The 21433-nt window shown below is 41.3% G+C and overlaps 1 protein-coding gene across 1 annotated transcript in view; it reads right to left on the bottom strand.

Annotated features, from left to right (window-relative positions):
- The window catches only part of LOC114567796 (protein lin-28 homolog A), a 33880-nt gene extending 16365 nt beyond the window's left edge, over positions 1-17515 (bottom strand). The window contains exons 1-2 of the mRNA XM_028596901.1: positions 17386-17515; positions 10818-10903 (exon numbers count right to left, since the gene is read on the bottom strand). Of these exons, the coding sequence (XP_028452702.1) occupies positions 10818-10903; positions 17386-17515 (216 nt within the window). The remainder of the gene's footprint in view (positions 1-10817; positions 10904-17385) is intronic.
- Positions 17516-21433: the final 3918 nt, after the last annotated feature.

Genomic DNA, 21433 nt, shown 5'->3' with positions numbered 1-21433 from the left:
TATTCAATTCAATGTTCAATTTGTGTTCAATAGAATAATGATGGAAGCCACGTCCATTCATGTGTTGGTCTAATAGTCCATCCAGAGGCCCTCTGAAAGTCACCATGGAAATGGAAAGGCCCACCGGCTGCTGCACAACAAAACAGGCCACCCAGGGTCACCCAGAGGGGCTTGTTGTGGGAACAAAGCCTTGGCACGTGCTTGTTCAACAGCCATCGCTGGATCAATACACACACATACACACACACACACATATACACACACACACACACACACGCAGGCTGTTATGTCACTCACTGTGATTGAAAAGTTGCCCCTCAGTAAAAAACCATAAATATGGCATTTTTCATCAGATTGCCTCAAGACCTTATGATATCCTTCACAAAAGGCATTTGAACCCATAACATTCATTGTGACTACTGCTGAATTTTTTGTGATTTATTCAACTTGGTCACACTTTTTTTTGTTTATGGTCAAAAATGACCGCCACAGGAAATTAATGGGAAAGAGTATCATTTTTCATCCAGGAGATGAAAGACATGTCCATACACACACACAGAAACACACACACACACACACACACACACACACACACACACACACACACACACACACACGTTGTAGATGTTAATGTTCTAATAAGGTTGTTTTTACAATAAATGTTCTATTAAAAATACTTTTTGTCATTTTTATTGGTATTTATGTTAAAATAAGAGTAATTCAAACTGTCGCGAACAGTAAATTAAGGGGGGTAGCAGCGAACAGTGTTTAAAGGTTAAGAAAAAAATATCTTTGCCATCCTTTTTTTTTCTGCATGAAAGGTGGCAACCCTAGTGAGTGAGGCAGACGGACCACATTGCGCTAGCTGGCTAACTTAGCATTAAGTTAGTCAACTACCCATACAGCTAAATGTAATCCTGGTTTAGCCTAGCACTGTTAACTGTGGTCAAAACAATTATACCAAAAATCACTTTATGAATGTGTTGAATGCTGTTGTAACCGTTTAACGTTACCGTATGGTTTAGACAGCAAGAACTAACATGAACCACTTGTCAAGGTAGCACATTGTAGCAAACTGTACCGATATTGAAACATCATATCAATAAATTAGGTCTCTAATGTATTACTGTGTTGCAAAGTGGCATGTAATCAATGAAAACATGATGCTGTATAGCAGAATAAATGCTGTATTACCGGGTATAATTCTGTGACAAAGTATGATTTACAAGGACCGCAGCTAGAGGGATCAAGAGTTATACGGCGCCATTGACAGGGGACCAAACGAGGCGCTCCGTGTCATTGATGAAAATGTCAGATTTCTCTGGCTTTGAACATTGTTGGAAGCATTTGGGTACACAAGCACACAACTAGGTATACGTACACTCATTTGTAGACCTTTTAAGGCTTAAATATTTGTTAGACTAGATATTTGTTAATGTTTATTAGACAGTAACAGAAATAAATGCATAATAAGATGCCATCACAGTGACATTGCATATTTAACAGAACTGTCGAGGATAACACAAGAAAGTTACAAACTTATTTCCATTGTGGTCCTCGTTATTATATATACATAACACATACATATAATATTACATGTTCTATCTTTAAACTAAGAAATGTGGCCAAAGTTAGACCATTCTTGACAAATTGATTCATGCTTTCATTAGTAGCGGGTTGGACCATTGCAATGCACTCCTCACTGGCATACCCAAAGACTCAGAACGCTGCTGCAAGAGAAGAGAGCACTTTACTCCTGTTTTAGCTGCCCTACACCGGCTACCCATCTCTATCACTTCTATCAGAAACACCAGCTCTGATGACTCGTTCAAAACTCAACTAAAGCCCTACCTCTTCAGGCTAGCGTTTAGTTCATGTGGTTTGTTTTTAGCTTTGTTTTTTGTACTGCCACTGCCACTTTTTCTATTTTTAGCTCTGGGCCTTTTTTCATTGTTTTTTATTCTCTACTTATGAACTTCTTTTATTTATGTTGTCATATCCAGGTATGTTGTTTTCTCTTTGATTATTGTATTTTGTTTTCATACCACACTGTTAAGCACTTTGAGCTGCATTTAATTGTATGAACGGTGCTATATAAATAAAGTTATTATTATTATTGTTATTAATAAAAAATGAAAGGACCATTAGGATTACGGTATTTATATTGTGAATGTAATGATGTATGGTTTAAAACACACTTGAATGACTGCCTGGGCTCCTGTGTGTTGCGGGGGGGATAAGCTGCGGCCCCACGGGAAGCCTGTCAACTCACCTATCACCCCTCCTTCAGAGGGAAATCAATCAATAAACCTGATCAATAACCAATCTATAAGGTGCTGTAATTTTGTGACAGATATCCGTCCCACAACAAGCCTCTAAGGCCGCTGAGGGGCCCCCTCAGGGCCCCCTCAGGGCCCCCTCAGGGCCGGGCAGGCAACAATGAAAGGCTGAAGCCTTCTTTATCAAAGGATCTGCCGTCCCCGGCACACTTATGACACAAAGGAAAAAAACAACTAATCACTGGCAAAACCCCCCCAAGGCTGAACTGTACGAGCCTGAGTGTGGATGGCAGGGGACCGTAGATCTGAAACAATCTCAACGCATGATGAAGACTTGAAATTGTGGCATTCTGTCTCCATGTTTAAAAAAAGTCTTTCTTGAAGTGTTATAGTTGTACTGGGATCGTCTGTACTTTGTTGTATTTGTCTGCGTTGAGTTTATTGTGACTTGATTTGTTTTGTTTTTATCTTTATTCATTTTTTTATTGGATTTTTAGTGTCTGTATTCTACGGAAGAGAATTAGGGCCACATGTGAAAAAATTAGGGCTGTCAGCATTAACCCTTTAATCGCGATGCGATTAAGGGCCGAGCATAATGCGTAAATTTCTTTTAATCGCATTAATCGCATGTCGCCATTTATTAATTTTCACTTTACTCAGCTTCGCGTCGTGCCTAACAGGCTACTATTTTGACCCTTTGCCGTACTTTGCCATACTTCCTCGTAACACATCCTGCTGCTGCAGGCTGCAGGCATGATGGAGAAAGACAGCAGCAACTCAATTCTGAATGGTGCTTTATATCCTCCTGGGAGGGTCGAAAGCCATATGCACATCCAAATTAAAATATCACCAAAGCACGTCAAGCTTGAGCTACCAGCTACGAGCTAAGCATAGTCCAGTTAACCAGTGTTGGGAAAGTTCACTTTCTACATGAACTAGTTCAAAGTTCAGTTCACAAATTTTAAAATGAACTAGTTCAGTTCATACTTCAAAATTAGGAACTAAGTTCACAGTTCCAAAAATGAACTAGTTCATAGTTCTTTTTTTTCCATATGTTGCTGCGAGCTATTATTTTTTTTTTGAAAATTGAAAGGCTAGCCGTGTGCTTCAGGTCAACGTGCCGTTTCAGGTTTGCTGTGGATGGGACTGAAGTGTGGATTTTCTTTTTGAACGCCGGCGGGCAAAGTTTGCCCAGAAATGTAAGATTTTTCCCATCCTCACCGACCTCGTCATAAAACTGGTTTAAATGATCATACGACCTCTACCTCCTCGCTGCTTTGTCGTCTCCACGCTGCTTTTTGTTTTGATGACGCATGCGGTGGTGCGACACTAGTGGCTGGTGTTGCCAGATTGGGTGTTTTTTCCGCTACATATGAAGGCCTGTTTAAGGTGTGTTTTAGCTGTTTTTTTGCCTGGAAGGCTCTATAGAAATCTGGCACCCTATTGAACGAAGTTAAACAGAGAGAGCGTGGCGTTCACAGACACCAGAATGAAGGAGTTCACAGTAACGTTCATCAGGCAGTAATACAGTACGTTCAGTTTACGTTCGGCCAAAATATGAACAAGTTCATGAACTATCGTTCAATGAACGCGTTCAGGCACAACACTGCAGTTAACATGACTCAGGTTGATGCCAGCGGGCTCAGGCAAAGCACTATTTTGGAGAGTGCTACTTGCCGACCTGTTGATGAAACCAAATCCAAAAAAATGACTACCGCTCTTGCAAAATGGGTGGCAACCAACTGCAGACCTGTCAGCATCGTAGAAGACTCGGGTCTTAAAGAAGTACTACGGTTGGCATGTTCTGACCCGTCTTATACATTGCCGTCGAGGGGGACACCCCAACTTTTCTAGTTTTTTATTGAAATTTTAGCAGTTTAAGTCCAATGAATAGCTTGAAATGGTACAAAGGTAAGTGGTGAACTGCCTGAGGTTAAAAAAAAAAGTTAGGTTACCCAAAACTGAAAAATAATGTACATTTCAGAATTTTACAAAAAGGCCGTTTTCAAGGAACAAGAAATGGGTTAACAACGTAAAGCTGTTCTGTAGCAATGGAGGTTGATCAAGCTTTGAAAGTTGGTGCTACCAATTCCCACAGGTGTTCCAACTTCCAGGGATTACTTCCAACCCCCTCTGTTTGTATAAAAGTATTGTTGGAACACTCTGTGGTACCATACCCTCGTGAGCATTATTTGAAGTATTGTACTGCAGAAAGTAGTGTGTTCCCATAAAAATGGTGGGAAAAAGGCAATTAACAATGGAAGAGAGACAGACCATCATAACACTTAAGAATGTTGGTCTTTCCTACAGAGAAATTGCGAAGAAAGTCAAGGTGTCAGTGAGTACAGTATTCTTCACCATCAAAAGGCACTTAGAAACTGGGGGAACGCTGACAGGAAGAGGTCTGGCAGACCCAAAGCCACAACACAATCAGAAGACAAGTTTCTGAGAGTCAACAGCTTGTGTGATAGGCGGCTCAGAGGACAACAGCTTCAAGCACAGCTTAATAGTGGTCGTAATAAGAAGTCTCAGTTTCAACTGGAAAGAGAAGACTTGGAGCTGCAGGTTTGATAGGTCGAGTTGCAGCAAGAAAGCCATTGCTAAGACGTCAGAATAAGAAAAAGAGGCTTGCCTGGGCCAAGAAACATCGTCAATGGACTACTGAAGACTGGAAGAAGGTGTTATGAACTGATGAATCAAAATTTGAAATCTTCGGTTCATCATGCAGGATTTTTGTACGCTGTCGAGTAGGTGAAAGTGTGGTTCCTCAGTGTGTGACATCAACTGTCAAACATGGAAGAGGAAGCGTGATGGTCTGGGGCTGTTTTGCTGGATCCAGGGTCGGTGATTTGTACCGAATGAAAGGCACCCTGAACCAAAATGGCTACCATAGCATTTTGCAGCACCATGCAGTACCCTCTGGTATGCGCCTAGTTGGGCAGGGGTTCATCCCACAGCAAGATAATGACCCAAAACATAAGTCCAAGCTATGCCAGAACTATCTTAGCAAAAAAGAACAAGATGGTAAGCTTAAAAACATGGAGTGGCCAGCACAGTCACCAGACTTAAACCCCATTGAGCTGGTTTGGGATGAACTGGACAGAACAAGTGCCACACATTTATGGGAACTTCTGCAACAGAGTTGGGAAGAACTTTCTGAAGAATATTTGATTTCCATTGTAGAAAGAATGCCACGAGTGTGTTCAGCTGTTATATCTGCCAAAGGGGGCTAATTTGATGAGTCAAAAATTTAGAATACATTTTGGTTTATATTTGATTCCATGATTTGTTCTATTCTTTCATTTCAGAGTTCATGAATTTCAATAAAAACCTGGAAAAGTTGGGGTGTTCTAAAACTTTTGACCGGTAGTGTGTATGTATGTATGTATGTATGTATGTATATGTATATGTATATATATATATATATATATATAGAGAGAGAGAGAGAGAGAGAGAGAGAGAGATAATAATTAACAATAATAATGTTTTATAATTATTAATATAATAATTTGTTTTATTAACTTTATTCATTTTTTTTATTTTTTTTGTGTCCATATATTCTCTGTTGTATATTTATTGTTATCGGGCCCCCTCCGAAAAGCTTTTAGTAGCTTATTTGGGGTTCCCCATCAGATGCGGCCTACATATGATCATTGTACCTTCTGAAATTGAGTTTTAATGATACGATAACGTGAATAAATTAATCAAAAAAATGTAAATACCTGTTCGTAAAAGGAATATAGTTAATTACTTGACTTCACAATCTAAAAAAAATCTATTTTACAGCTGCAGCTGATTCTCAACGCTGCTGCTCCAGCTAAGCTCCACTAAGACCAAGAAAGTCTTTACACTGGCTTCCTGTCTCTCAAAGAACTGATTCCAGTATACTACGGTTGGTTGATTTCTGATCTGCTGCTATGTTATGAACCCCCCAGACCTCTCAGGTGGTCTGGGACAGCTCTGCTTTCTGTCCCCAGAGTCCGTTTGTATGCTCCACATATCTGGAACAAACTCCCAGAAAACTGCAGCAGGCGCACGTACTGTCTATAGAGGTTTACTCCTCCATGCAGCGGCCGTGGGTTTGACTCTGACCTGCGGCCCTTTGTTGCATGTCATTCTCCCCTCTCTCCCCTTTCATGTCTTCATCTGTCCTGTGGAATTAAAGGCCTAAAATGCCCCCAGAAAAAGTAATTTCCATAAGTCCATTTCTTACACACATTTTTTCTAGAGCAATGTGTAAAGAGATAATGATAATTTGACTCTATAGCTGAAACTTGATGTTTGCTATTTGAAATTCCTCATATCTCTTTTGAAAACAAACCTTAACTTAACTTATGAATTGTTTCAGTGCTTGAAATTAGTTTACCAAAGTCTTTAGGTTAAAATAGTAACTAAATGTCTGAAATGAAATTTTGTAATATCACTTTTTTAGTAGGAGTTTTGTCAAACATCGCTTGGACACGCTGGTGTAGCTTTCGTTCTCAGAGGTTAACTGCTCCTCAGATCTCTGCAGGGTAAATCCAGACAGCTAGCTAGACTATCTGTCCAATCGGAGTTTTCTGTTGCACGACTAAAACTACTTTTGAACGTACACATGTTCCACCAAAACAAGTTCCTCCCTGAGGCTATGTTGCAGAAGCATCGTGGCTCCGTCCGGCGCTTAGCGCCACCCAACACGATTGTGATTGGTTTAAAGAAATGCCAATAAACCAGAGCACGTTTTTCTCCCATCCCGGAATGCTGTGTGGACTAGCCAGACCTTCCTCTGCAGCGCTGTGGAGGAAGTGAGGAAGCAATGCGAGACTTCCACTCGTGTAACCACTGATCAGACTTGTCAGTGTGTGTTCTGAGGCGCTGTGAGAGTCCCGTATAGGAAACAGGAAACATCACTGCCTCTATCGCTGCCACAGGAAAGTTTTAAAACACCAAAAACACTGAACTGCCCGGGAGTTTATGTGCAACAACAAAGCTCAGTCACTTTGTCTCTTTTCTTCAAAGCAGAGAAAGGGGAGGTAACCTTTTCCCGTATGACGTCATAAAGGGAAGAGTCCAGGTCGGCCCATCTGAGCTTTCATTTTCTCAAAGGCAGAGCAGGATACCCAGGGCTCGGTTTACACCTATCACCATTTCTATCCACTGGGGGACCATAGGCAGATGATGACTCACTGTTTCTGGCCTGACTGCAGCCAAGAAAATGTTGATTCTCACACAGTATTTAGGCTACAGTATGTTTAACAGTGAGCATCCTCTTTTCACAATCTATTAGTTTTAGAAATATTGATTTTGTCTATAAATTATTTCAAGGATTAAGACAGCTACTACTGATTGCAAGATCTACCTAAGGATAAACTGTGTCTGTGTATATGTACATAATCTTCTAATATTTTTCCTCCTAATTTTTTTCTCACTTTATTATATTATCTTCTCAACTTCTCAACATTCTTAAACATAATGCTTGTGCCGTGTGTGTGTGTGTGTGTGTGTGTGTGTGTGTGTGTGTGTGTGTGTGTGTGTGTGTGTGTGTGTGTGTGTGTGTGTGTGTGTGAGTGTGTGAATGGTGTGAAAAGCCTTTTAAAAAGTCGCTCACAAAAAAGGACCTTGTCACTGGTTTAAAATTGAATTTGAAATTGAAAATGATCCATTTGTTATTTCTTCATGCAAAAACGTCCCTGTCAAAGCAACATGGGGTCTCCCCTGTGTAATGTATTCTCTTCCAAGTATAGAGACACCATCCATGGGGGACACATGGACATGCAGTCCATCCAGGGATGGTAATCTCTATACTCTCAAAGACTGATGGACCATAACAGCCAGCCTAAGTACACAGGGACTAATAATAGCTACACCCACAAGCATGAAGGGGATACATGCACTGTTTCATCTTCGCCACTAGATGTCACCTCAAGCATGTATTCTCTTAGACTACCCGAGACCACAATACCATCATACTGATAATCCAAAGAAAGATGCATGCATCGCATATAGCAAATAAATGGCTATACTGCCATTAGGTCACCAAACAAACAGAAATAAAGACAAGTTATTCTTGATGATGTTAACAGGTCTGCAGAGGAGAAATGATCAGGTGAGGATTAAAGGTATGTTTTGACACATCAATAGAGATTGAGCTCCAGTTACTATTACGTAATAGTGACTGTTGATACAATGGGATGTCATTCTTTTCATAGTAAAGTGTTTGACAGAAATTCTGTCAGGATGTGTGCTGTCATGTTGTGTCACTGCTGTAGTTCACTCAAAGCTCTGTGAAGCAAAAGGCATCACAGTTTTCACCAAAAATCTACAAGTCTGTATGAGGGGTGATTAGTGCCACAGTGAAGGCCAAGGGTAGGATTAAAGCGTGTTTTACAGTAACCGCAGCCCAGCTGGCGCGAGCATATGTGACGTCATGAAATCGCCGTGACTATTTATATCCGCGCTGGTGCTCGCGACACTTGCTGCAGTCTTCTCTAATGGCTAATGAGCAAAGGCTACTGGCGTTGCTCTTTCTACGGACTAGAAGAAGAAGAAAAAGGTAAACAACGCCACAACTGGCATTAGCATTGCTGTTAATGCTTCGATTTGATTGGATGACCTACTTCGTCGGATCAAGCCTTTCTTTCACCATAAAAGAGCTCATCTTAACCCAGTAAGTTTACCAGACAGACTTGCAGTCCCTCTGAGAGTCCTGGTATGGTCCTGGTCGGCAAACTCGTTCAGGCTTCCTGTTTCCGCTTTGTTGTGCGCCGCTGAAAAAAAAGAGCCGTGCGCGACCTCGGTCGCGTGCCATAAATTGGGTGCGCCAGCAGGATATTACGTCATTTTGACGTCACGATGGCGTGCGCCACCTTGGACGCGGCTAGTATAATTCACCTTTAACACAAGTGCATTAACAAGCGATGGCTGCACATGATTGGACGAACACGTCACCTGGGGCTGTCTACTTCCGGATTTTAAAATAGACCAACATGGCGACTCTGAAATGTTCCTCTTGTCACGATTGTGGGTTTTCTGTTGTAGTTTTTTCCTGTTTTATTTTGTAGTCTCTCTGCTCTCCCATGTTATGTCTTGATTTACTTCCTGTCTTCTCCCTCCTGCTTGTGGGATGACTTGTCCCCGCCCCTATGTGTTGCACTTGTGTCTCATTGTCTCCCCTGTCTTGTGTATTTAAGTTCAGTCTTTGCTTTACTCCTGTGCAGATCGTCTGTTTTCCTTGTGTGCAGCCTTCGAACGTTTTTCCCTGTGTCCTGTATTCCTGAGTTCCTGTTTCCCTTAAATTTTTGACCATTGCCTGTTTTTGGATTGCCCTTTGCCTGTCGTTTTTTGGACACTGTTGCCTGTAAGTTTTATTAGCGTGCTAATAAAACCATTGTATTTTACTCACCTGAGTCGTGCATTTGTGGGTCCATTTCCTGGTGAGTGTGATACTTCTATTTTATGAAAATTACGAAACGTAGGCTATTTCTGAAAACTTTTTATGCAAGAAATTGGCTATGCATCTGCTGGATTCTGTCTTCATTTCAGATCGACAGCAGTCATTTAAAGGAACAAGCCGACTTATTGGGACTTATATTATTCACTGTAACCCCCAGAGTTAGATAAGTCCATACACACCCTTCTCATCTCCGTGCGTGTTGTAACTCTGTCTGACGCCCCCACCGCTAGCTTAGCCTCCCAGGTGAAAAAGAATTCTATTAAAAATATACTTAAATAAAGTGTACTAAGTATATGTTCTACATTTTGTACTATTTTTGTCAAATCCAAATATAGTTAAGTGTATTCAATTAGGTATTAACTTCAACTTAACATCTATTTGACTACACTTCAAGTGTAAATAGTATACTAAAATGGAACAACTTTTTTTAAACTTCAAGTGCACTAAAATATGCTAATGAAAATCAAGATTAATGAGCAATTAAGCACACTTACAGTACAATTGCATTGTATCGCCATTCTAATGGAAATACACTTAAAAAGGCATTGCAGCGCAACTTATAGTTGTTTAAGTACATTTTGTGCATACTGCTATCATACTTATAATTACTATAAACTATGTTAATTTAGTATTCTGCTGTAATCTTTCAAGTGCAATACAAATGCACTTCCTAACTATATTTAGTGCTTTTAAAGTGTTCCACTATGACAATAATAATGTGTTTGAAGTGAAGTTCAATTACAACCTAAACATCATAGACACGTATTTTCAGTGCAATGTTATTATAGTGTAAGGTAGAAACAAATAGTTTGAAGTATATTTCATCTGTACTTTTATCCCCATTTTGTTATACTTAAGCATGAATGTTGCTATTACACTACAAGTGTATTATATTACAATTCAGTTCAAGTGCATTACATCAACAGATTACAATTTGTATTTCAGAAAAGGATCTTTATTATTGACACAAAAGTAACACACAAAAGCAGATATTGGCAACAGCAGGAACCTTGAACAGTTGACTTTCTCTGAAATGCCGGGAAGAGAACAATGGCCAACAACTTACTACACATGCACATCTAGCTCTGACTTGAATTACTAGAGGCCTTGTGGCTCTCATTGTTGCACTTCCTCCGTAGAAGGGCCCGGATCTCTGCCACCTCGGTGTTGGGGAATCGCTCCCTCACTGCATCTGTGAAAACAGGAAAGAGACATGGGCATGAATTAAAACAAGATAGACAATGTATAACATTGAAATACAATTACTGATGATAATGGATTTGTCAATCAATCGTGACAATGGATTTGGATTCATAATTATGACATTACTCAGGGTTCGTACACATTTCCAAGGTCAAATTTAAGCACTTTTCAAGCACTTTTAAGGTCCATTTTAAAGCTTTTTCCAGCACCTTATACCACCTTAAAATATATACCAATACATAATCAAAATTATTATTTAGTGTTTTTGTCACATTAAAAGACATAATACTATAAACAGCCAAACATTTTGTTTCGTAATGGCAGAAGGATCAGGTTCACTTCACTAACCCTGAATTATCACCTTCTCTTCATGGTTCCTAACATAACATACAGTAAGACAGCTATGGAGAGGAGTACTGAGTGGGAGGATCTGAGCCAAATGACATGCAGCTGGGTCATTGTGTGTCAAAATCCAGGAAAAAAGGTGGTGCACCCTTTTAGATTTTGCTCAAAGGTTATGCTACCCTTAATGTCCTTTAAATTCAATTCAATTCAATTCAATTTTATTTATAGTATCAAATCATAACAAGAGTTAACTCGAGACACTTTACAGATAGAGTAGGTCCACACTCTATAATTTACAAAGCCCCAACAATTCCAATAATTCCCCCAAGAGCAAGCATTAGCAGTGGCTATTGCGACAGTGCCAAGGAAAAACTCCCTTTTAGGAAGAAATCTCGGCAGACCCAGACTCTTGGTAGGCGGTGTCTGACGGGGCCGGTTGGGGTTATGATGAACAGTGGCGTAATAGACAGTGACTACAATGGTAGTCGTAGTAGTTCATGTCATAGCCGGGCACAGCAGGGCATTACAGGATGTAACGTGGCACAGCAGAGCGTGGGTGACGCAGTGGACGCGGCAGGACGCACATAAGGACTCCGAGGAGTTAACTCCCCAGAGCTAGGTTGGTAACAAAAGGATGCACATAAAAGGAAAAAAAGAAAAGAAAAGAGAGAGCAGCTCATTGTGTCATAAGAAGGAAGGAATTTCCCCGGCAGTATAAAATAATAATAGAATGACTAAGAGAGGCAGGTTAAAGAGAGATGCTTGGTCGGGCTAGACCCCTCCCCAACCGGATCGGGCTGTACTGGCCCGCCTCCCTCTACTCTCACTATATTATTGAATATATGATAAATCTGATGACTATAAAGAGAAGCAGAGAAAAGCAGGGGTGCTGTGACACTGCAACTCCTCACTCCTTAACTATAAGCTTTATCAAAGAGGAGGGTTTTAAGTTTAGTCTTAAATGTGGTGACAGTGACTGCCCCCCGAACCCAGACTGGGAGCTGGTTCCACAGGAGAGGAGCCTGGTAGCTGAAGGCTCTGGCTCCCATTCTACTTTTAGAGACTCTAGGAACCACAAGTAACTCTGCATTCTGGGAGCGCAGTGCTCTAGTGAGACAATAAGGTACTAAGAGCTCCTCAAGATATGAAGGTGCTTGACCATTTAGAGCTTTGTAGGTCAGGAAAGGATTTTAAAGTCAATCCTGGATTTTACAGGAAGCCAATGCAGAGAAGCTAATACAGGAGCAATATGATCGCTTTTCTTAGTTTTTGTCAGAACACGTGCTGCAGCATTCTGGATCAGCTGGAGAGTCGTAAGGGTTTTATTTGATCATCCTAATAATAGGGAATTACAATAGTCCAGCCTGGAAGTAACAAATGCATGGACTAGTTTTTCAGCATCGTTTTGAGACAGGATGTTCCTAATTTTAGCAATGTTACAAAGGTGAAAAAAAGCTGTTCTAGAGGTTTGTTTTAAGTGGGCGTTAAAGGATATATCCTGATCGAAAATAACTCCTAGATTTCTAACAGTAGTGCTGGAGGCCAGGGCAATACCATCCAGAGTAATTATATCTTGTTAATGAGGTTCTGAGGTGTTTAGGGCCCAGCACAACAACTTCAGTTTTGTTTGAGTTTAACATCAGAAAATTGTAGGCCATCCATGATTTTATATCTTTAACGCATACTTGAAGTTTAGCTAACTGACTGGTTTCATCTGGCTTGATTGATAAGTATAATTGGGTGTCTTCCGCATAACAGTGAAAGGTAATTGAGTGTTTCCTAATAAGATTACCAAGAGGAAGCATATATAAGGAGAATAGAATTGGTCCAAGCACTGAGCCTTGTGGAACGCCATGGTTAACTTTAACGTACCTGGAGGATTTATCATTAACATTAACAAATTGAGATTGGTCAGAGAAATAGGATTTAAACCAGCTTAGAGGAATTCCTTAATGCCAACTAAATGTTCCAATCTCTGTAACAGGATGGTATGGTCAATGGTGTCAAATGCTGCACTAAGATCTAATAAGACAAGTACGGAAACAAGTCCTTTGTCTGCAGCAGTTGGAAGGTCGTTAGTAATTTTCACCAGTGCCGTCTCTGTGCTATGATGCTTTCTAAATCCTGACTGAAAGTCCTCAAATAAGCTGTTGCTATGGAGAAAATCACATAACTGATTAGCAACCACCTTCTCAAGGATCTTGGAGAGAAAGGGAAGGTTAGATATATGTCTATAGATGCCTAAGACCTCAGGATCTAGGGTGGGTTTTTTCACAGCTACTTTAAATGATTGCGGTACATAACCTGTTAATAGAGACATTGATTATATCTAGTAACGAAGTGTTAACCACGGGTAACGCTTCTTTAAGTAGCCTCGTTGGGATGGGGTCTAAGAGACAGGTAGATGGCTTTGCTGAACATTAATTGTTGAGGGTTTATAGGATAAAAGCAGTTTAAGTATATGTCAGGTCTAGTCGTTCTTTCTAGCAGTCATTTAAAGGTGACCCGTTAGAGGTTGAGGGCAAGAGGTGATGAATAGTATCTCTAATTGTTTTTATTTTATCATTAAAGAAGCTCATGAAGTCATCACTACTCAGAGCTAGAATAATATATGGCTCAGTAGAGCTGTGGCTATCTGTCAGCCTGGCCTACAGTGCTGAAAAGAAACCTTGGGTTGTTATTATTTTCTTCTATTAGTGATGAGTAATAGTCCGGCCTTTCTTAGGGCCTTCCTATAGGTTTTCAGACTGTCTTGCCAATCTAAACGAGATTCTTCCAGTTTGGTGGAACGCCATTTACTTTCAAGTTTTCACGAGATTTGCCTCAATTTACGAGTTTGGGAGTTATACCAAGGTGCTAGTTTCTTTTGCTTCATCGTCTTCTTTTTGAGGGGAGCAACAGAGTCTAAAGTAGTCCACAGTCAGGCCGTAGCACCATCTACACAATTATCAATTTGAGAGGGACTAAAGTTAACATAAAGGTCCTCTGTTTTATTAAAGCACGGTAATGAGTTTAGTGCTGTTGGAATAGCTTCCTTAAATTTAGCTATAGCACTGTCAGATAAGCATCTAGTGTAGAAGCTTTTATCTAATTTTGTATAATCGGGTATTAAGAATTCGAAAGTTATTAAGAAGTGGTCTGATAATAAACGATTTTGCGGGAATACTATTACATCTTCAATTTTGATGCCATATGCCAGCACAAGGTTGAGGGTGTGGTTAAAACAGTGCGTGGCCTCATGCACACTCTGACTGAAACCAATAGAATCTAGTAGTGAGTTGAAAGCAATACTAAGGCTATTGCTGTCAACGTCCACATGGATATTAAAATCACCTACTGCTCGGTAGACAACAACAAATATAATTGGCTGTATTTTTTTCCATGTTGGATGTTGAAGATTAAGAACAAGGTTTTCAAAAGAGTTATAATTTAGATTAGGTTTAGGATTAATTAACAGGCTTGAATCAAATATGGCTGCAACTCCCCCTCCTCGGCCTGAGCCTCTAGGAATTTGAGTATTAATATGACTGGGAGGAGTGGCTTCATTTAGACTAACTGCTAATGCTTGCTCTTGGACTATTCTTCGTGGCCCAGCCATGTTTCAGTAATACAGAATAGATCAATTTGATTATCGGATATCAATTTGTTTACTAGTACTGCTTTAGAAGACAGAGATCTGATATTTAGTAGTCCACATCTAATTTTCCTATCCTGTTCTATCATTGCAGTGGTAGTTTTAATTCCAATTAGGTTGTTAAGTATTGCCCCTCTCTTGGTTACCTTTGATCTAACTGATCTGAGTCGAGGAACAGACACCGTCTCATTTTTTGTGACAGGCTGTGGATGACGTGAACTGGATGCTAAATTGACTATGTTTGCAGTCAATTTCTTATTACTTAGGGGATTCACCACTTTGTATGGTCTATTGTTGATTATAACGGAAATAGTACTAGTACTACATGTTACCCTGCAGAAAACATTTTCAGATTCATCCACTTGTAAAGTGCCATTAGAATCTGTGATATTTTCAACAGTATGTCAATACTTAACTTTTTTCCAAATCTAGGGCAAATCTTTCAAAGAAGAAAGAAAATCTTTCAAAAAATCTAATCTAAAATGCCCTAGATTTTTCCAAATCTAGTACAAACATGTTTGTCTTCCAACCTACAAAGTTTGGGCTGCCTATGAATTAATGTCCAAATATTGCTCCCCAGATAACGTGATTTTCAGGCTGTAAAACTTAAGTAATTTCAAGGACTGAAAATATGAAGACAGAGGATTTGAACATAAATATTTTACAGGCCTTGGTTTTGGGACACATTCTTGATATAGACAAGGTTTGAACAAAATCTGAGACAGTGCAACAACAACCAGTAATTCCATTTTAACCCAGAAGTCTCTGACCAGTCCAGAAATGAACGTGCCATAACGGACATGCAATACTAACATTACATTACATTATCACACCAAGTACTCTGAGTCACTTAGCTAGCCTGCGAATTCCTAGCTAGCTAGAAGTTACTAGCGTAGCTAAACAAATAGGCGCTAACTGGCGCTAACGTAACGTAACTATATTCTCAGAAGGTGAAGCACTGCTACTCTCTGCTCCTCACCACAGCACTTCTCAGGTGCTGCAAGCATATTACTCCGCCCAAGTAGCAGAAGTAGCAGTGCTTCGCCTTCTGAGAATATATTTCCCAGTATGTATACGGTTAGAAGATGGCTGTGTCTCATGTGACCTTGATATTTGTACATGCTGTGACTATACAAATCACAACATGTAAATAGGAAAATGTTGCCGTTATTTTGTCACTTATTTGGAGCAGTAGACTAGATGGAGCTGGTTACCTCCAGGATCTGTGCTAAGCTAAGCTACCGGTGGGGCCGCCAGACAGAGTTACAACACGCACGGAGATGAGAAGGGTATGGACTAATCTAAGTTATGGTTACGGTGAATAAGCTAAAGCTCAAATAAGTCAGCGTGTTCCTTTAAAGGGGTGATAGAATGCAAAACCGATTTTACATTGTCATAGTTGAATAATGACAGTTTAGTGGGTAAATAGGACATACATAGAACCTCAAAATCCTCTTTCCTCTGCAAATCTCACTATTTGAAACTGCCTCTGAAAACGGGCGAATCTCAACTTGGCGGCTCCTCCTCATTTGGCTCTAGTCTCTCTCTTTGTCATGCCCCAACATTTAGGCTACACAACTGACCTGAGATCAGCTAGTCTTCTGAATCTAGGTCGTGCAGATCTCAGAAATTGTATACATTGTTCATCTGCTATTTTACCATTAAATTCACTTCTGAGACTTTTTTATGCGAGAAATCAACTATGTAGAGGTCAAATATGGGCCGTTTTACGAAAATGGATGGCTAATTGCAAATTTTGTCCAACTGTGTGTCGGAGTTCAACAGTCGGTGCTGCCTGGCCGCCCGGCCTGCCTTCCTTCACAGACCCCGGCCTGCTGTGAGGTAGATGGAGCTCCGTCACGGCTGGCATCCCACGGCACTCTATACCCGCACAAAGTCACTGTTTTTTGGGTTAATGGACTACCAAACGCCACAGCCCTGACAGAGCTCCAGGGCCTGCAGCTCCCCTCTTCCTGCTAAATGGCCGGTGTGTGTGAGTGAGAGCGCGGTCAGCGAGCTTGCTTTGCCAGCAATCCATTACCACAGGTTCCAGTTAATCTTATAATGTGTGTGATTATAATGTGTTGCGTTATTTAAACAAACGATTGGTGAAATAAACGCCTCTTGTCCGCGAGTCTCATTGATAGAGCCTGCAGCTGGATGGAGCTATATCAATGAGAGCTAGCTAGCCTCCTCTTAGAATTCCTCTGAAATTCACAAAAATTTATATAATTGAAATTGGACACCATTGTTAGCTTTATAAGACCTTGGGGTAGATGTTATATAAGTGGCGTGACAAAATTCAAACTGTAAATATACTATAATTACGCTGAAAATGAAGCTAACTAGCCGCAATCTGTACACATAGGATTGAAGGGAAGTAGTAATTACATGGTAAGATTGCGCGTGCATGTGTGACGTCATCATACGCACGCGCATTCTTGCCATGCTATCTGATGATATGAGCGTGCGTGATGACGTAGCGGTCGAACGTCGGTACTCGCGATCGCCATCTAGCGGCCGAATCTGGTTGTGCATCTTGTCGTCGAAGCTGCGCACGCATCTAGCGGATGTGATGGCGTAGGTATCGCGGTCGTCATGGTTTACGTGGGGGTGAGGCATCATTTACATTTTGGAAAAAGGTGTTAAAACGTCTGATAGCCCAATGGTTAGCTGTTAAGACGGGGTTTGCTATTGGTGGATGGTAAAAACGCCCTACAGGGTGTGGTTTGTGGTGTTTAAAACCCCTTGTTTCAAGGCTGACTGCTCACTTTTTTATCCACCATTTTTAGCTGTTCTGCTAGCTAGCTTGCTACCTCGTTTTCTCAGACTTCCTCAACAAAAAGCCGTCTGGAGTTTCACTTTTTAATTCTTTTTCGGCAAAAGCAAAGAGGAATCGTTTTTCAGCCATGTCTTTCCACACATTTGGACACCAATCTGGATCATCTGTTGTTGAAGAAGGTGAGACATCTAGAATAGGACCCACTACATTTGGTTTGAGCCTAGCCCCCCAAAAAGAGTTATGGGGATGCGAAGAGACTAATACTGGAACAACAGGCAGTTTGAGTCAGGCACCCAGAAAGAAGAGATTCCGTTCGGAGATCTTTCCTACAAGCACGACTGAATCATGTACATCTGATCTGGAATATGCCGGTGTCAATGGATAAAGTTATTCAATTCGATACAATGCAGGATACTTGACATTAGCTGTTTACACTAGTGTTGCTGTGGAACTATCTAGCAAGGCCAAAACCGCCTGTACAATCTCTGTGAAAGACTGGGGCCTTTTTTGTGATGTCGTCTGTCCGGACCTTGACAATCCTGGCTTACCTGAGCCGGTGTATGTGTCTCAATGGGATAGTCGCAACGGCTCCAGTATCTATCGTGTGAAGGAGACCGTTTCACTAGACCTACAGAGGATTTTATTTTCCTTAGCGTGTGCAGTGAAAGGGAGAAGTTAGTTGCTGCCCGTGGTCATGAAGAATGGAAGTTAAAACCGTATCCTGTATCTAACGAGAAATACAACAAATGGTTTAAATATTTATACAATGGTGTGACTGGGAGATTTTGAAGAAATGTCATCAGAAGAGACAAAATAAGGAGTTCTTATGAGAACATAAGAAAAAGATTGATATTTGGGGACTCTGACCAACAGTCTCTACCCCTGCCACGGAACCTCTATAGACCTAAAATAATCAGACACAAAGACTAGCAAAACGGTGGGTCTAATTTGTATGTGATAATTATTTGCCAAAATAGTTTGCTTTTTTTGCTACTGTGATTGTAATGTGTGATTTTTTTTTCTTCCCAGAGGATCTGGAGTGGTTTCATCCATCCCCCACAGGGACGCCTCCTAACACCCCATGTCTATTTGCACCCCTAACGGCAACCGGATCTCCTCAATCCCTTTCATCATCGTCATCATCGCCACCTCTAACGCCGGAACACTTCCTGCCACCCCCACCTACACCTCCTCTCCGCCATCTCTATTGATTGGGGCACTTCCCCCTCAGACATATGCATATCAAGCTACCCCCTAAACATATGCTGCATTACAAAGGGTGGTGTTGCTGATTGTTCGGACACAGAGGCGCCTGATCAGACGGATGGTGTGGTGTCATCTTTGTTTATAGATAGCATTAAAACAGCGTCTCTACATCTTCTTAACATTGTTCAGAAGGGTAGTTACCCTTTTTCAGAAGGGTAACAAATGGTTAGTTACCCTTTTTGAAAAGGGTAGTTACCCTTTTTCAGAAGGGTAGTTACCCTTTTTGAAAAGGGTAGTTACCCTTTTTCAGAAGGATAGTTACCCTTTTTCAGAAGGGTAGTTACCCTTTTGAAAAGGGTAGTTACCCTTTTTCAGAAGGGTAGTTACCCTTCTGAAAAAGGGTAACTACCCTTTTGGGATAAAGAAGTGAACAGTCAGCCTTGAAACAAGGGGTTTTAAACACCACAAACCACACCCTGTAGGGCGTTTTTACAATCCACCAATAGCAAACCCCGTCTTAACAGCTAACCATTGGTCTATCAGACGTTTTAACACCTTTTTACAAAATGTAAATGATGCCTCACCCCCACGTAAACCATGACGACCGCGATACCTACGTCATCACATCCGCTAGATGCGTGCGCAGCTTCGACGACGAGATGCACTACCAGATTCGGCCGCTAGATGGCGATCGCGAGTACCAACGTTCGACCGCTACGTCATCACGCACGCTCATATCATCAGATAGCATGGCAAGAATGCGCGTGACGTCACACATGCACGCGCAATCTTACCATGTAATTACTACTAAGGGACAATCGCAGCTAACGAAACCCCTAGTGTTGACAAAAATCCATTAAATTGAAATCACCATTGTTAGCTTTATAAGACCTTGGGGGTAGATCTTATATAATTGGCGTGACAAAATTCAAACTGTAAATATACTATAGTTATGCCGAAAGTGTAGCTAGCTAGCCGCGATATTTTACCATTGTATTGAATGGGACACATAGCTAGCTAGCTGCTCCTCCTAACAAGACCCCTCACGTTCATAAAAATGCCTTAAATTCAAATCGGACTGTTAGCTTTTGTTAGCTTTGTAAGACCTTGGGATAGCTGTGATATAAGCGCCGTGATGAAATTCAAACTATAAATATATTCTAGTTATGCCGGCAGCCGGCCACGGATCCCCGGTAGTGCAGTAATCCACAAAGGGTGACTTTGCCCTGGGTATGGTGCCCAGCAGGCTGCCGCTTTCTCGTCAGACTGTGTGGAGCTCCTAAAGTCCTACACGTCTTACCAAATTTGCAATTAGCCATAAAATATAAAGTGTCAGAAGTGAATTTGGTAACGAAAAATTGCAGTGTCTGGAATATGAGATTCGGTTACGTCTCTAATGTGTGTGTATAGGTATTTGCTCAACCAATCAGCGCACGTCTCTAATGTGTGTGTATGGGGATTTGCTCAACCAATCAACGCACAGCTCTAAATATTCATGAGCATACCATATTTGGAAGAAAAGCTCTTGTTACAAATAGGGCCCAAACACAGGGATGCATAAGGGCCAATAAAATATCAACCAGGCCATTTTCAGCCCAACCAATGTTACATACCCCATTAGGAGACCATAAGAAACAGTGTGAAATACCCTATATAATCATTCTATCACCCCTTTAAGAAAGATTTTGAGAGGCAGCGAGCTGAGCTGCCCGCTCATCATTTGCATAAAGTAGCCTGGATTGAACTTTATGCAAATGAGGAGCGGGCGACTCAACAATCCCGCTTCTCCAAAGTCCCCGCCATGCCACCAGAATGCATTGCACGGCTGCTCCCATAGAAATTAATGGGAAGAGTGGAAATGACGCTGACAATGGACAGTGGCACTATCAGACTCCGCCTCCTGCTTCTCTTGTGGCACTAATCACCCCTCATACTGGTCTTTCCGGTTGGGGGTTAATCCCACCTCCCCCTCCTGCTCGCGCCACAGAAACAAATGTTTTATTCTCTCCTCTAGCCTGAACATTCAGTTTTAAAAAAAAAAAACGACAGCGTTTCTCTGATGTAGGGCTGGTTCTAGAAACAGAACAGAAGCACATGTGATCCGCTGTTATAAAAGATGGGATGACAGGAAGAGAAGAGAATAGAAGACCATTGGATGGTATATAAAGGTAACCAGACTTGCTTTGTTTGCTTTAAAGAAGAAAGCCTCGGCTGTGACCAGCCTGGCTTCTGTAGAGACACTGAGGTGAACTGATGCCATCGATGTTTCACTCATTTTCTCTGGAAGAGGAAAGGATGGAGACAGATAAAAGCCGACGTGCTCATCATCATCATCATCGTCACGGCTGCGCGAAGGCGAACGGGAGGCGATATGTTGGAGCGTTGCAGTGCAGGATGCCTTCAGGACGCCGGGGATGATGGAAGTGAAATGGGACTGCTCTGCGTGTCGTGTAGCGTTTGAACAAGCTCGATGAGACGGCGGCCAGCCGCCGCAGTGACCGTCGGAACGCTTTTAATATTTGACCTGCCCGGTTCCTGCTGAATTACCTAAT

This window comes from Perca flavescens, chromosome 14 (genome assembly GCF_004354835.1).
Source record: "Perca flavescens isolate YP-PL-M2 chromosome 14, PFLA_1.0, whole genome shotgun sequence".
Lineage (NCBI taxonomy): Eukaryota > Metazoa > Chordata > Actinopteri > Perciformes > Percidae > Perca > Perca flavescens.
The sequence above is the reverse complement of the archived record's forward strand: the minus strand, read 5'-3'. Positions and strand labels throughout refer to the sequence as shown.